Consider the following 13860-nt stretch of genomic DNA (forward strand, 5'->3'; position numbering starts at 1 on the left):
GAACAGATTTGGAGAGGGTGCAGGGCAAAAGAAAGGGAAGAAAGTCCTGTTGCACCCCAGCAGAAACCCTTGAGCTAAAAGGATGAGTTAGAGGGATACTGCCCAATAACTGCCCATCAGGTTGCATATTCAAGCAGTCTCTGTGGCCTGTTATTGTTCCCCTCACTGGTCACTTGCTTATCCCCCACCCTCATAACAATATGCTTTGGAATAACATCCCTACAACAGCCCACACGACTTAGGATTTTTTATTTGACAGATATAAAGCACCTGAAATTTTATAAATACTAAACATAAAAATGTACACATGAAAATATGGTGGCATGGCATCAAAGCACATCTAAGTTTTGCTCAAACAGAAGTTGTTGTTGTTGTTTAGTCGTTTAGTCGTGTCCGAATCTTTGTGACCCCATGGACTAGAGCATGCCAGGCACTCCTGTCTTCCACTGCTTCCCGCAGTTTGGTCAAACTCATGTTCGTAGCTTCAAGAACACTGTCCAACCATCTTGTCCTCTGTCGCCCCCTTCTCCTTGTGCCCTCCATCTTTCCCAACATCAGGGTCTTTTCCAGGGAGTCTTCTCTTCTCATGAGGTGGCCAAAGTCTTGGAGCCTCAGCTTCAGGATCTGTCCTTCCAGTGAGCACTCAGGGCTGATTTCCTTGAATGGATAGGTTTGCTCTTCTTGCAGTCCATGGGACTCTCGAGAGTCTCCTCCAGCACCATAATTCAAAAGCATCAATTCTTCGGCGATCAGCCTTCTTGATGGTCCAGCTCTCACTTCCATACATCACTACTGGGAAAACCGTAGCTTTAACTATACGGACCTTTGTTGGCAAGGTGATGCCTCTGCTTTTGTCTAGGTTTGTCATTGCAAAGAGAAGTGGGGGACTTAAAAACAATAGGAGCACAGACAATGGAATGGGTGGAATTAAAATGTGGATGCAATCTCCCACAACAAACGGGGTGCCGTGTGGACAATCCAGTATAAACCCACTTCAAATACACTATTAATGTATCAACGACATGCGCCTGCACGTACCCGCAAGAAAGCATCAGTCCGGATGGGCCCAAGGCCAGTTCACAAATGGCCAAGTGTTGAGTGATCCAGCGACACGCATACATATGTAAACAAGCTCATCCTGAAAATCTGTTTCTACATTTACGGGGTGAGAAGGAATGATAAAGGAAGCAGGAGCCAGCAAAAGCAGAGCCAGCCCCAATGCAAATGTAGTCCAGTCCAAGAGTTTAGAATGTCGCCTCTGCCAAGGCAATCAAGGGAGCTGCTTCAAAAGCAGCCAATTTCTTTCTTCAGCCTCACTCCTGGAGTCTCTGCATCCGATTTCGCAATGTCAGAAGCAGCCTTGTACATGTCATGTGGTTAGTCAGCAAATCCACCCCGAAGGCTCTTTTTGTCGCAGAGAAGTAGACAGTAACTTTAAAAGAATAATGAGCGGATAATGAGCGAGACCCATCCCCAATTCGTAGCAACGAGGATGCTCTGAGGGGAAGCCGACTGCACCATCTGTCCATGCATGGCCGAAACACCTCAGTCGATGCAGCATACTTAATGCAACACGCAATATCTGCACCCTTCCCAGCCCTCCGGCTGCCTCGCAAAACTACTTCTGCCCATTTTCTGAGGAACGTTGAATGGCAAACCCTTTGCTTTCCAAGCACGAGTGTTTGTGAACATTCTGTACATTCCTGGCAACTCAGCCAAACCAGTACCAGAAATGTTGCCGCAACAAACACTTGATGGGATTCAACATTGCGCTAAGAGGGGTATGAATGCAGGATGCAAGGGCCACTCGTGCAAGGGGATTTCCCCGTTCCACCCTGCCCCCTTAAACTGTTCTGGGGTTTCCCTAGTCCTGCAGAGCAGACTTAGAGGATGCGGGGAAGGGCGTTTGTTGCACAAATGGACCTTGATTTGTGCCTGCAACAACTTAGTCGAATCCCACCCAGGACAACAAAGATGGGTTTGCAGCACATGAGCTACACAAAACATCTACTGGAAGAGAAATCCCATTATGTTTCATGGAGCTACTTTAGGGTAAGGTGAATCTTGAAATACGGCAACTCTCCTCCCGCTCACCCAATTTATTTATTTTTTTAATTACGAGCAATAACTTCTGAGTGTGTAACTACCTGGCAAAGGATTTCCAGATGCTTTGCACTCCAGCTGTATTGGATTGTTCAAAACCACAGTCTCGTTTATCATCTTTCCTGCATCCTTCAAACTGGGTGGTTCTGGGAAGAAAAGGATGAAAAGATTATCATCTTGGTTGTTCAACCTCACATATATGAAGGCTTTCTTCTGTGCTTATCCAGTTTCTGTGACATTATCAACACATATATAATGAAGGCTCCAGGCAAAGCTCCATGGGGAGATCATTCCACAATTGGGGAGGCAATACAGAGAAGGCCCGTTCTCGGGCTGACACCCTCCGGGCCTCATGTAGAAGAGGCACACATATTTCTTAAACCAGAACATGGAGAGACCCAATTGGCTTTTCCCTTCTTCTCTGGGATGTTTCAGGTGTTGTACCTCACACCACACAAACAGAGGGTGCACAGGTCAAGGAATGTAGATAATGTGAGAATGGAAAGGATGTGTGATATTTATAATTCCCTTCTGCCATCCCTAAGCACATCTGTTCCCATGTCAAGGGAATGCACACGGCAGATAAACTGTTTATTGTTAAAGATACCACTTACGGTAGCTTCTACAGCTCTTGATAGCTACACACACCAAACTAGCACCAGGTCCATGCTCTCTGGAGACCACCAATTTATGTACCTTCCCCCAATGGGCTGTGCACTTGAGACTGGAGACTATGCCTCAATGGGAACGTCCTCTGCTCATCCCTTTTCAGCCCCCTCCTGGTTCTGGGAGACAGTGATGCAGGAGAAGGTGGGGAAGCAGCTGTCCCTTCACTTCACTTGCCTGACCTGCCTCCTCTTCTGCCAACCCATCCTGCGCTCCACCCTCCAGCTCTGAAGCTTCCACTGCCTCCGACTCTTGCCTCCTGGATGTTACAGTTCCCTACAAATCACAGGCCCCTCTCCTGAGTTAGTCCCCAGCCTGCCTTCCCCAGTGCACAGTCATTAATGTCCTGGCACCCCATTTGAGGGTATCTGTGGAAGTCACCCCTGGTGACGGGTAAAACTCCCTTGCCGCAATGCTGTGTGCAGAAATCTTCTCATCAAAGCTGGCCCCGAATCACCAGACTCACATGCGACCAATCATTTCCTCCACAAAGCCTCTCCTCCTTCCAGAGGGGAGGGATTGTGAGCGGGAACCGATTCCCGCGCTACGCAGGGGGCGTTCCGGCCCCTGCCCTCCCATTGATGCTGGCGCGCCACGCCTCCCAGAAGGGCGCCCAATCAGGTGGCCGCTCAGGGGGCGTGGTTTAGCCACTTAAATGCGGCCGCGCCAGCTCTTCTCCCCATTCCGCTGCCATTTTCCTCGCGTCACCCACCCACCACTCCCTTTAGTGCATAGGTGTTCGCTTGACCTTGCTATGGACCTATGGTTGGTTGCCCTGGTTGCCCAGGGAGCCTGGTAGGAGTTTTTTCCAACTGGCAAATTGGCACCAGCCTCTTGGGTTTTTTCCGCCTACCTCGTAGCAATCGTCACAACTTTCTCGGTATTTGGCGGTTAGGCATTGGAATGTGTTGGTGTGTGGAAGGGCAAGGTGTGGCCATCGCCTACCCCTTCACTTTTGGGTATTCCGTTAAAGGAATCCGGCAGTCGTGGATCCTGTCTGATGCCCTGTGTGGCTGGGGGCCATGGCACGACCCCCTGTGACATCAGGGGAGAGTTTATAGTTGTATTTGCATCAACAGGCTCCCCCTACTAGTGGTTAACCCCCGTCTGACTGACCCCTCTCCTAGTGGGTGGAGTCAATATTTGCTGTTGTCCAATGCCTAAGCCAATACCTCTCACATGCTGTAATCAATAAAGTTGTGGCCTTTTCTTGCCCACGACCTAATATGTCGTGTCCACGTGTTTTTATTATTCCCAAGTGGGGGACAAGTCCTCAAATCACAATACTGGGGACTCCTCTGAAAAACGAACGCTTGCAAAGATAACAAGAAGGAAAAGGCATGTTGTAAAAATGATGGGAGCTGCTAGATGCTATCACAAACACCTAAAATGTTTGCGAAAGAACAAGAGCTGAGCAGGAGAATGTATGTGGAGCATGCATGTGTGGACCTAGTATAACCAATAGGCTACGTTCCATGTCGGGAAAACCATTACCATACACATGCAGTCGGACATGTTGCTGGGCTTCGCCAGCTGCATTTGTTGCCACACAGGTGTATCTCCCAGCATCTTCCATCAAAGCCCTGGCGATCTGCAGGATGCGTCCGGAGGACTCCAGCTGTTCCGGAACGGGAAAAAGAAAAAACAAGCATCCATAGAGATTTCCAACAGGATATGCATATTATCAGCTCTCCTTCCAAATGACAATTATATTCAGGGTGCTTACTTTCTGGATTTTTGGCTTTAAAAATCCAAAATCCTACTGCTAAAATTCCAGTTCAGCAGCTGGAATAAATCATGCATAAAGAATAAATGCAGTTCATTAGCATGCTTGGTCTTAGGCCCGTTATGAGGATTAGGTAAAGGTAAAGAGACCCTGGAAAGGGACGCGGGTGGTGCTGTGGGTAAAACCTCAGTGCCTAGGACTTGCTGATCGTAAGGTCGGCGGTTCGAATCCCCGCGGCGGGGTGAGTTTCCGCTATTCGGTCCCAGCTCCTGCCCACCTAGCAGTTCGAAAGCACCCCTAAGTGCAAGTAGATAAATAGGGACCACTTTATAGCGGGAAGGTAAACGGCGTTTCCGTGTGTTGCGCTGGTGCTGGCTCGCCAGATGCAGCTTCGTCACGCTGGCCACGTGACCCGGAAGGGTCTTCGGACAGTGCCGGCTCCCGGCCTATAGAGCGAGGTGAGCGCGCAACCCTAGAGTCAGTCACGACTGGCTCGTACGGGCAGGGGTACCTTTACCTTTAAAGGGACCCTGGAACATTAGGTCCAGTCGTGACCGACTCTGGGGTTGCGGTGCTCATCTCGCTTTACTGGCGGAGGGAGCCGGCGTACAGCTTCCAGGTCATGTGGCCAGCATGACTAAGCCACTTCTGGAGAACCAGAGCAGAGCACAGAAACGCCATATACCTTCCCGTTGGAGCGGTACCTATTTATCTACTTGCACTTTGACGTGCTTTCGAACTGCTAGGTTGGGAGGAGCAGGGACCGAGCAACGGGAGCTCACCCTGTCACGGGGATTCGAACTGCCGACCTTCTGATCGGCAAGTCCTAGGCTCTGTGGTTTAACCCACAGCGCCACCTGCATCCCATTATGAGGATTATCAAAGACAACATTCCACTTTGTGATTCTTTCTTATCCACTGTAGAGCTCTGCTTCCCCTCCCTGCATTTCAATTGACCTACAAAAAAAGCCTGGGAGTTTTAAGCTATTGGCACACTGGTACACTGGGAAGCAGGTTTTATGTTTAAATTATAGCAATGAGCAGTAGCAGTGTGTGTGGCACAACAGAGTCGCTCTCTTGCCAATCACAAAATCTATTTATTTGGTTTTTCAAATTAAAATTTTACGGAGGTATATCAAACATAAATCATAAAAACAAGATTACAAGGACTCTCCTGGATTTCCATCCTCCCCTTTGTGGGTCCTATTGTTAATCCTTTCCTCCTGCATCTTTAATGATAATCCAAATATTTTACCTCTCCACTGTGTCCAAAATTCACCATTAAACTACTAATGTTATTCCAACCCTACTAACGATTTTAACCTTTTACAATGGTCTTTAAGGTAGGTTATAAATTTCCCCCATTCCTTGTTAAAATGTTGGCCTTCCTGATCTCTGACTCTTCCGGTCAGTTTAGCCATTTCAGCACAGTCCATCAACTTCATCTGCCATTCTTTTCCGGTAGGGACTTTATCTTGAGTCGCTCTCTTGTCAATGGGGTTCCTGCTACCGTGGCAAGTTCAGGGCTGCACAGAAACGCTTCTGGCCAACCTGGCATTCCTGTTAGTGCGCCTGTGAAGTCCCGTGAACCTGCTGCTGCTTTGCCCTGTCTCTGCCCAGGCAGTAACCCTGGTGATGGGCTGATGGCTCCATGGATCTGCCCCACCACATGGGCTGCTACTGTTAATGATGTTCCATTTTTAAGCCTCTGGAAAGGCCAGGAGGTGGGAGGGCAAATGGGAAACTGTGAATTTGAAGGGTCTAAAACACTTGGGCTGATAAAGCAGCACAATATCAGAACAATATTCTCCACCCCCTACACCGTTCTGCTGAAGAATCCCATATACAGTGGTGCCTCGCAAGACGAAATTAATCCGTTCCGCGAGTCTCTTCGTCTTGCGGTTTTTTCGTCTTGCGAAGCACGGCTATTAGCGGCTTAGCGGCTATTAATGGCTTAGCGGCTTTAAGAAAAAGGAAACAAACTCGCAAGAACTCGCAAGACGTTTCGTCTTGCAAAGCAAGCCCATAGGGAAATTCGTCTTGCGGATTCGTCTTGCGGAACGGAAAACTCTTTCGTCTTGCGCATTTTTCATCTTGCGAGGCATTCGTCTTGCGAGGTACCACTGTATAATAATAATAATAATAATAATAATAATAATAATAATAATAATAATAATAATAATTTATTTATACCCCGCCCATCTGGCTGAGTTCCCCAGCCACTCTGGGCAGCTCCCAATCAAGTGTTAAAAACAATACAGCAATAAATATTAAAAACTTCCCTAAACAGGGCTGCCTTCAGATGCCTTTTAAAAATAAGATAGCTGCCTATTTCCTTGACATCTGACGGGAAGGCGTTCCACGGGGTGGGTGCCACTACTGAGAAGGCCCTCTGTCTGGTTCCCTGTAACCTCACTTCTCGCAGTGAGGGAACCACCAGAAGGCCCTCGGAGCTGGACCTCAGTGTCCGGGCTGAACGATGATTGTGCAACTCTAATGTTTATACGTTCCTGCACCAACAAAATTATGTGCAACCACCTTGCTCGCTGGGTGCCTCTGTTCCCCTGGAAACTGGCGTGGCAATCATTTAATGCTGTGGATTACTGAAATCGTGATACGTACCCGGATATTTGCTCTCGCTGTATTTACAGGCCTACTGTCTTTCAACCAAGTGATTGAAGGGATGGGTATGCCATTGGCAATGCACTGCAAGGTTACTGGTTTGTGTATCACTACAGATCTCTCAGGGAGCCCAGTCGATTTTATTGTTGGAGGAACTACAAAAAAATCAACACTGAGTGTTATGCAGAAGCAACACAATCCAGCTGCTATAAACCTGCACACCGTTATCAAGACAGTAGGAAAGGATCTCTTTCAAATTCTTACAGTATGTTAAAACATTCAGCTACCACTGAAAATGGCGGTTGGTTATTTAATTCCCCTGCTAAAAAGGTGTTGATTCTCACCATCCCATTCCATAAGATCTAGAGCAAGACTTGGAGCAAGATAGGTAAACAAAGACTGCTACAAAAGTGAATGCTTTCCCCTGTACAGTGGTACCTCAGGTTAAGTATTTAATTTGTTCTGGAGGTCCGTTCTTAACCTGAAACTGTTCTTAACCTGAAACACCACTTTAGCTAATGCTACGCCGCCGGAGCCCAATTTCTGTTCTTATCCTGAAGCAAAGTTCTTAACCTGAAGCACTATTTCTGGGTTAGCATATGTAACCTGAAGCGTATGTAACCTGAAGCGTATGTAACCTGAAGCGTATGTAACCTGAGGTACCACTGTACTTCTTTTGTGATCAGCATAGGGCAATTTAGAATCCTGAAATTCTGGTGCTATACATTGAGCAAAACCGTAACGCATTTAAGGCTGTTAGAAAAGGAAATATATTCAGAGACATTCCCTCTCCCCACCCCCACCCCCAATTTTCTTTCCTGGAGAAACAACGCACCATGCACCGTCACATCAAATTCCTTTTTGTTTTCGCCTGCCTTGTTTGTTGCTACGCACTGGTAATGGCCAGTATCCGAGACTTCAGTCCGCGAGATGAGAAGCTTGCGTCCATTTAGTAAGATCTTATATCCGATTCCCCCTTCGATAGGCTGGCCATTTTTCAACCACCTGGTGGATTAAAAAGCAGGTCTCATTTGTATAAGATAGGGGATTGTAAGATACCTGCGAAAGTATTCACAAACTAACACAGGCTACAGAGGCTGAGCTTCATTCAGAGTCTGACACTTTGCCCAGCGAACTACTGTGGATTGTGTTTGTTCAGGTCTCCCAACCCTCCAGCTGCCTAAGAGAATACAGTGGTACCTCGGGTTAAGTACTTAATTCGTTCCGGAGGTCCGTACTTAACTGTTCTTAACCTGAAGAACCACTTTAGCTAATGGGGCCTCCTGCTGCTGCTGTGCCACCACAGCACTATTTCTGTTCTTATCCTGAAGCAAAGTTCTTAACCTGAAGCACTATTTCTGCGTTAGAGGAGTGTGTAACCTTAGCGTATGTAACCTGAAGTGTATGTAACCCGAGGTACCACTGTATGGGCATGCTACCTCCGTCTTTGAGACTGGCAAATAATAATAATAATAATAATAATAATAATAATAATAATAATAATAATAATAATAATAATTTATCATTTATACCCCGCCCAAAAACCAAAAATACAATAAAATATCACACGTTAAAAACTTCCCTGAACAGGGCTGCCTTAAGATGTCTCCTGAATGTCAGGTAGTTGTTTATCGCTTTGACATCTGCTGGAAGGGCATTCCACAGGGCGGGCGCCACTACCGAGAAGGCCCACTGCCTGGTTCCCTGTAGCTTTGCTTCTCGCAATGAGGGAACCGCCAAAAGGCCCTCGGCGCTGGACCTCAGCGTCCGGGCAGAATGATGGGGGTGGAGACGCTCCTTCAGGTATACTGGACCGAGGCTGTTTAGGGCTTTAAAGGTCAGCACCAACACTTTGAATTGTGCTCGGAAACGTACTGGGAGCCAATGCAGGTCTTTCAAGACCGGTGTTATATGGTCTCGGCGGCCGCTCCCAGTCACCAGTCTAGCTGCCGCATTCTGGATTAGTTGTAGTTTCCGAGTCACCTTCAAAGGTAGCCCCACGTAGAGTGCATTGCAGTAGTCCAAGCGGGAGATAACCAGATAATTATAATTATAATTATAATTATTTATTTATTTATTTATATCCCTGAGTGCTCACTGAAAGGACAGATCATGAAGCTGAGGCTCCAATACTTTGGCCACCTCATGAGAAGAGAAGACTCCCTGGAAAAGACCCTGATGTTGGGAAAGATGGAGGGCACAAGGAGAAGGGGACGACAGAGGATGAGATGGTTGGACAATGTTCTCGAAGCTACCAGCATGAGTTTGAGCAGACTGCGGGAGGCAGTGGAAGACAGGGACAGGAGTGCCTGGCATGCTCTGGTCCATGGGGTCACGAAGAGTCGGACACGACTAAACAACAACAACAACAACAACAAATTTATATCCCGCCCTCCCCAGCCGAAGCCCGGCTCAGAGCGGCTAACAACAGTAAAGTAATACAGCATTCTAAAATCAATTCATTATAAAATCAGTTGGAATCAAATTAATGGCAACCATTGGGCTACAGTTCTGTGAAGAATTTCTGCATTGACCAAGCCTGTAGAAGTGGAAGGAGTCTGCTCTCTGACTTGCCCAGTGAACTCCAAGCTCTGGGTTCCAGATTTGCCAAGTTCTCCAGCTTCCATCTTGGCCACTGACCTCAAATACCCTGAACTAGAGAGAATGCTCTCCATTTCGAAATGTATATATGGCCATCCATAGTACGGGTTTGCTCTTGATGCGAACATATATTAGCTTCTCTTCCTTACCCTAACACAAGGTAAAGCATGGGAAACCATTACATTCATGGGAAACCAGGAACAGAGAAAAAGAAGGAAAGTGGATTCTTGTCGGAAGGTAAACAATGGAAGGGAAGAAAACAGTGAGTGGACACTGGAATCTTGGGAATGAATGATACTCTAAAGGTTCAGTGTGAACCACATCGGTAGAACATAAGACTCTTAATTGCAGGGTTGTGGATTCGAGTCCTACATTGGGCACAAAGATTCCTGCTTGGCAGGGGGTTGGACTAGATGACCCTTGTGGTCCCTTCCAACTCTACCATTCTATGATTCTATGACATTCGTGCCCAAAGAGCCATTCCCAATGGTCCCTGAAACATTCCATAAGTAATTGGCACCTGACCAAAGACTCCGCAGACCTCTGCCTCATGGTTATAGACAAAACAATGCTTTGGATTAGCAAATAATCCAGAGACATCACCTTGCCAACAAAGGTCCGTATAGTAAAAGCTTTGGTTTTCCCAGTAGTGATGTATGGAAGTGAGAGCTGGACCATCAAGAAGGCTGATTGCCAAAGAATTGATGCTTTTGAATTATGGTGCTGGAGGAGACTCTTGAGAGTCCCGTGAACTGCAAGAAGATCAAGCCTATTCATTCAAGGAAATCAGCCCTGAGTGGTCACTGGAAGGACAGATCTTGAAGCTGAGGCTCCAATACTTTGGCCACCTCATGAGAAGAGAAGACTCCCTGGAAAAGACCCTGATGTTGGGTAAGATTGAGGGCACAAGGAGAAGGGGACGACAGAGGACGAGATGGTTGGACAGTGTTCTCGAAGCTACCAGCATGAGTTTGACCAAACTGCGGGAGGCAGTGGAAGACAGGAGTGCCTGGCGTGCTCTGGTCCAGGGGGTCACGAAGAGTCAGACACGACTAAACAACTAAACAACAACAACAAGGCTTTGTTTTGTTTTCTTTCTGCATGTTAACCCTAATCTCTCTTTCACCTGTTTGCTTTCTAGGCCATGAAAAAAATGACGGGGGGTGGGAACTAGGAATGAAAGATCAAACTTTTTAAAAAGCAGAGGTGCCCAAGATATTCTCCAGCTTCACAAAAGCTAGAAAAATGTCCTGGCAGGCAAAAGAAACAACAGAGCAACTACAGAAAACATGGCATCCTGGATAATCTGAGGTTTTAGGAGTCTAAGGATCTGCGACTTGACTCCTGAAATTATGGATGGATAGATTTATCTTAGCCAGCCCAGTTGTGCGCAAAATGAGTAATCATATTTTTCGTTCTATAGGATGCACTTTTCCCCCTCCAAAAATGAAGGGGAAATGTGTGTGCATCCTATGGAGCGAATGCAGGCTCCTTGGCTTCAGCGATAGAAACGGGAAGCCTTCGGAGCGCAGAGGGAGCACTCCCCCCGCACTGTGAAGGCTTGCGGATAGCAGCCTGAAGCCTGAAGCCCGGGGAGCGTAGCGCCAACTCCCACTGCACTCCCCAGACTTCAGGCAGCTATCCGCAAGCCTTCGGAGCGCGCCCCCATCCCCGCAAGCTCCCGGACCTGTTCTGGGGGCTGGGGTCGGGGGAAGCTCGGGCTTCCCCCGCCCCAGCCCCGCAGCTAAAAACAAAGCCAAGACAGCCAGCGGGATCCATCCCGCTGGCTGTCTTGGCTTCTTTGCTCTTTGGGGCTCGGGGGGGGGGAATAATTTTTTCCCCTTTATTTCTCCCCCTAAAAACTAGGTGTGCCCTATAGTCCGGTGCACCCTATGGAGCGAAAAATATGGTAATAAAGTTCTTCTACTTCGAGTGCCCCTTCGTGACTGGGTGTTAAATACAAGGGACTTTCAAAGAAGGCGGCAAAAAGGGACTGAGAGAGATTTAAGAGCCCCGGACGTGAGGTTGCCAGGCTAATAATAGATGGACTAATGGACTACGGTTTTGGGATCGAAACCGGGGAAGGGAGGGTGAGGTTTGGAAATCCAAAGGGGGCTTGATTTTTTTTTTATTCTGTGTTTAATTCTGTGTTGCTATCAGTATAAGAATGGGGAATTCGGGGAAGGGAAATAGGGTCGACCTTAGAAAAAGTTTTCTATAAATGATTGAGGTACATAAGTTAAAAGTTGATATATAAATTGAATTAAATATAATAATGAATCAAGGTTAAAAATTTAATATAAATAAACATAATAACAAATTAAGGTTAAGAAATTAGAGATAAGAACTTGTTGGATAAATATTTGGACTTGGAGTACAAGAAGGGGAGGTGAGGGGAAGTTGCGGAAAAAAGTTATTGAAAATGGGACTGTAAAGAATGAATTCTTTTTCTTTTCGTTTTCTGTATTATTCGAAACTCTAATAAATATTACTTTTTTAAAAAAAAGTTCTTCTACTTCTTTTTCTAGAACTTTGTTAACCTTTGCTAAATTACTTCATTTTCTTTGCACTTCCAACCAAAATCTGACACAAGTCATGGATTTCTTTTTCTGTTCTTTTGTCTCTCTTTTTACATTGAACAACAGCTTCTTACGTGATGGTCGGCGGAGGCGTTCCTGTTACCGGGCAGTCCAGCTCCAGGGAGCTGTGGAGAATCACAATATAATCTGTAGATTCATTCTCCCCTTCCATACTTGGTGGCACTGGAAAGACAGCAAACCCAGAGGCACAAATAAGATTACTGTCAGAATTTTAAAAAGCAAATGATTTAAAATGCTATTTCATGGTCCGTCCTTTCTTGGACGATTCAAAATTTCATTGGACAAGAGATGGTTTAGAGCTTATACTTTTTGCAGCAATTTATTTACAGGTTGAACTGCTAGCACAGAATCATAAAAATCAGCACAAATTTCCAAGCATCAGTCCACCAACCCCAAACATTGCAAGTGGTGCATAGTGATGGAATGAAACATGCCACTGAACTTTAGACAACGAAACCATTGTTAAATGAAGGTTTGGTTTAAAGAAACATGTTAATGAGGAGTTGCTAAATCTCCCAGTACTGTCTATTGTTCCCCATCAACAACAAAATCCATATGTCACACAAATGGAGAGGAACAGTCCATTACAAATTTAATATAGAGCCTATATAGGTAAAGGTAAAGGACCCCTGGATGGTTAAGTCCAGTCAAAGGCAACTATGGGGTTGCGGCGCTCATTTTGCTTTCAGGTCGAGGGAGCCGGCATTTGTCCACAGACAGCTTTCCAGGTCATGTGGCCAGCAGGACTAAACTGCTTCTGGTGCAACAGGACACCATGATAGAAACCAGAGTGCATAGAAACGCCATTTACCTTCCTGCCAGAGCGGTACCTATCTATCTACTTGCACTGGTGTGCTTTCGAACTGCTAGGTTGGCAGGAGCTGGGACAGAGCAACGGGAGCTCACCCTGTTGTGCGGATTCGAACTGCCAACCTTCCGATCGGCAAGCCCAAGAGGGGTAGGTTTGCGGGTATGGCAGAAGGAGATAGGATCTGCCCATGTGATGCCCACCTGGTGGAAACTCTAGCTCACATGGCCCTTAAATGTAAAAGGTATGATGATCTCCGCAAACAATTTTTAGACCATCTATGTATTCCAACATGGAAACCAGACACTGAGGTTATACGCATCTTATTACAGGGGAGAGACCAGGAGCTCACCAAGACAGAGCTAAGTTCCTCTATTTGATTTTTTGTCGCCGATGTACACTACAGGATCTTGCCCTTGCTGGAGACCCAAAAAGATGAAATAGATTGCTCGCCTCTTCTTCCCTTTGGCAAATGACTGTACTGTTGAAATGGTGACAAGATCGCACTGGCCTATTTATTCTCAAAATTAAAAAATTCCTTCCAGTAGCACCTTAAAGACCAACTAAGTTAGTTCTTGGTATGAGCTTTCGTGTGCATGCACACTTCTTCAGATACACTGAAACAGAAGTTGCCAGATCCTTCTATATAGTGAGAAGGTGGGGAGGGGTATTACTCAGAAGGGTGGTGGGAATGGGAGATTGGCAGATAGCTGAGATGAGCCTGTTGACGACTC

General features: G+C 46.5%; 1 protein-coding gene across 4 annotated transcripts in view; it reads right to left on the minus strand.

The window, feature by feature from the left end:
* Positions 1-13860, minus strand: part of HMCN1 (hemicentin 1) — a 329394-nt gene that overhangs the window by 143014 nt on the left and 172520 nt on the right. For all 4 annotated transcript variants that reach the window (XR_014008183.1, XM_081194243.1, XM_081194242.1 and 1 more), the window contains 5 exons: positions 12372-12480; positions 7953-8122; positions 7118-7272; positions 4264-4387; positions 2148-2249 (listed from right to left, as the gene is read on the minus strand). Coding sequence is in view for 3 of the 4 variants with exons in the window: in XM_081194243.1 (XP_081050369.1) it covers positions 2148-2249; positions 4264-4387; positions 7118-7272; positions 7953-8122; positions 12372-12480 (660 nt within the window). In the remaining variant the exon portion in view is untranslated. The remainder of the gene's footprint in view (positions 1-2147; positions 2250-4263; positions 4388-7117; positions 7273-7952; positions 8123-12371; positions 12481-13860) is intronic.

Source organism: Podarcis bocagei (assembly GCF_964188305.1).
Source record: "Podarcis bocagei genome assembly, chromosome: 5".
NCBI classification, from domain to species: Eukaryota; Metazoa; Chordata; class Lepidosauria; order Squamata; family Lacertidae; genus Podarcis; species Podarcis bocagei.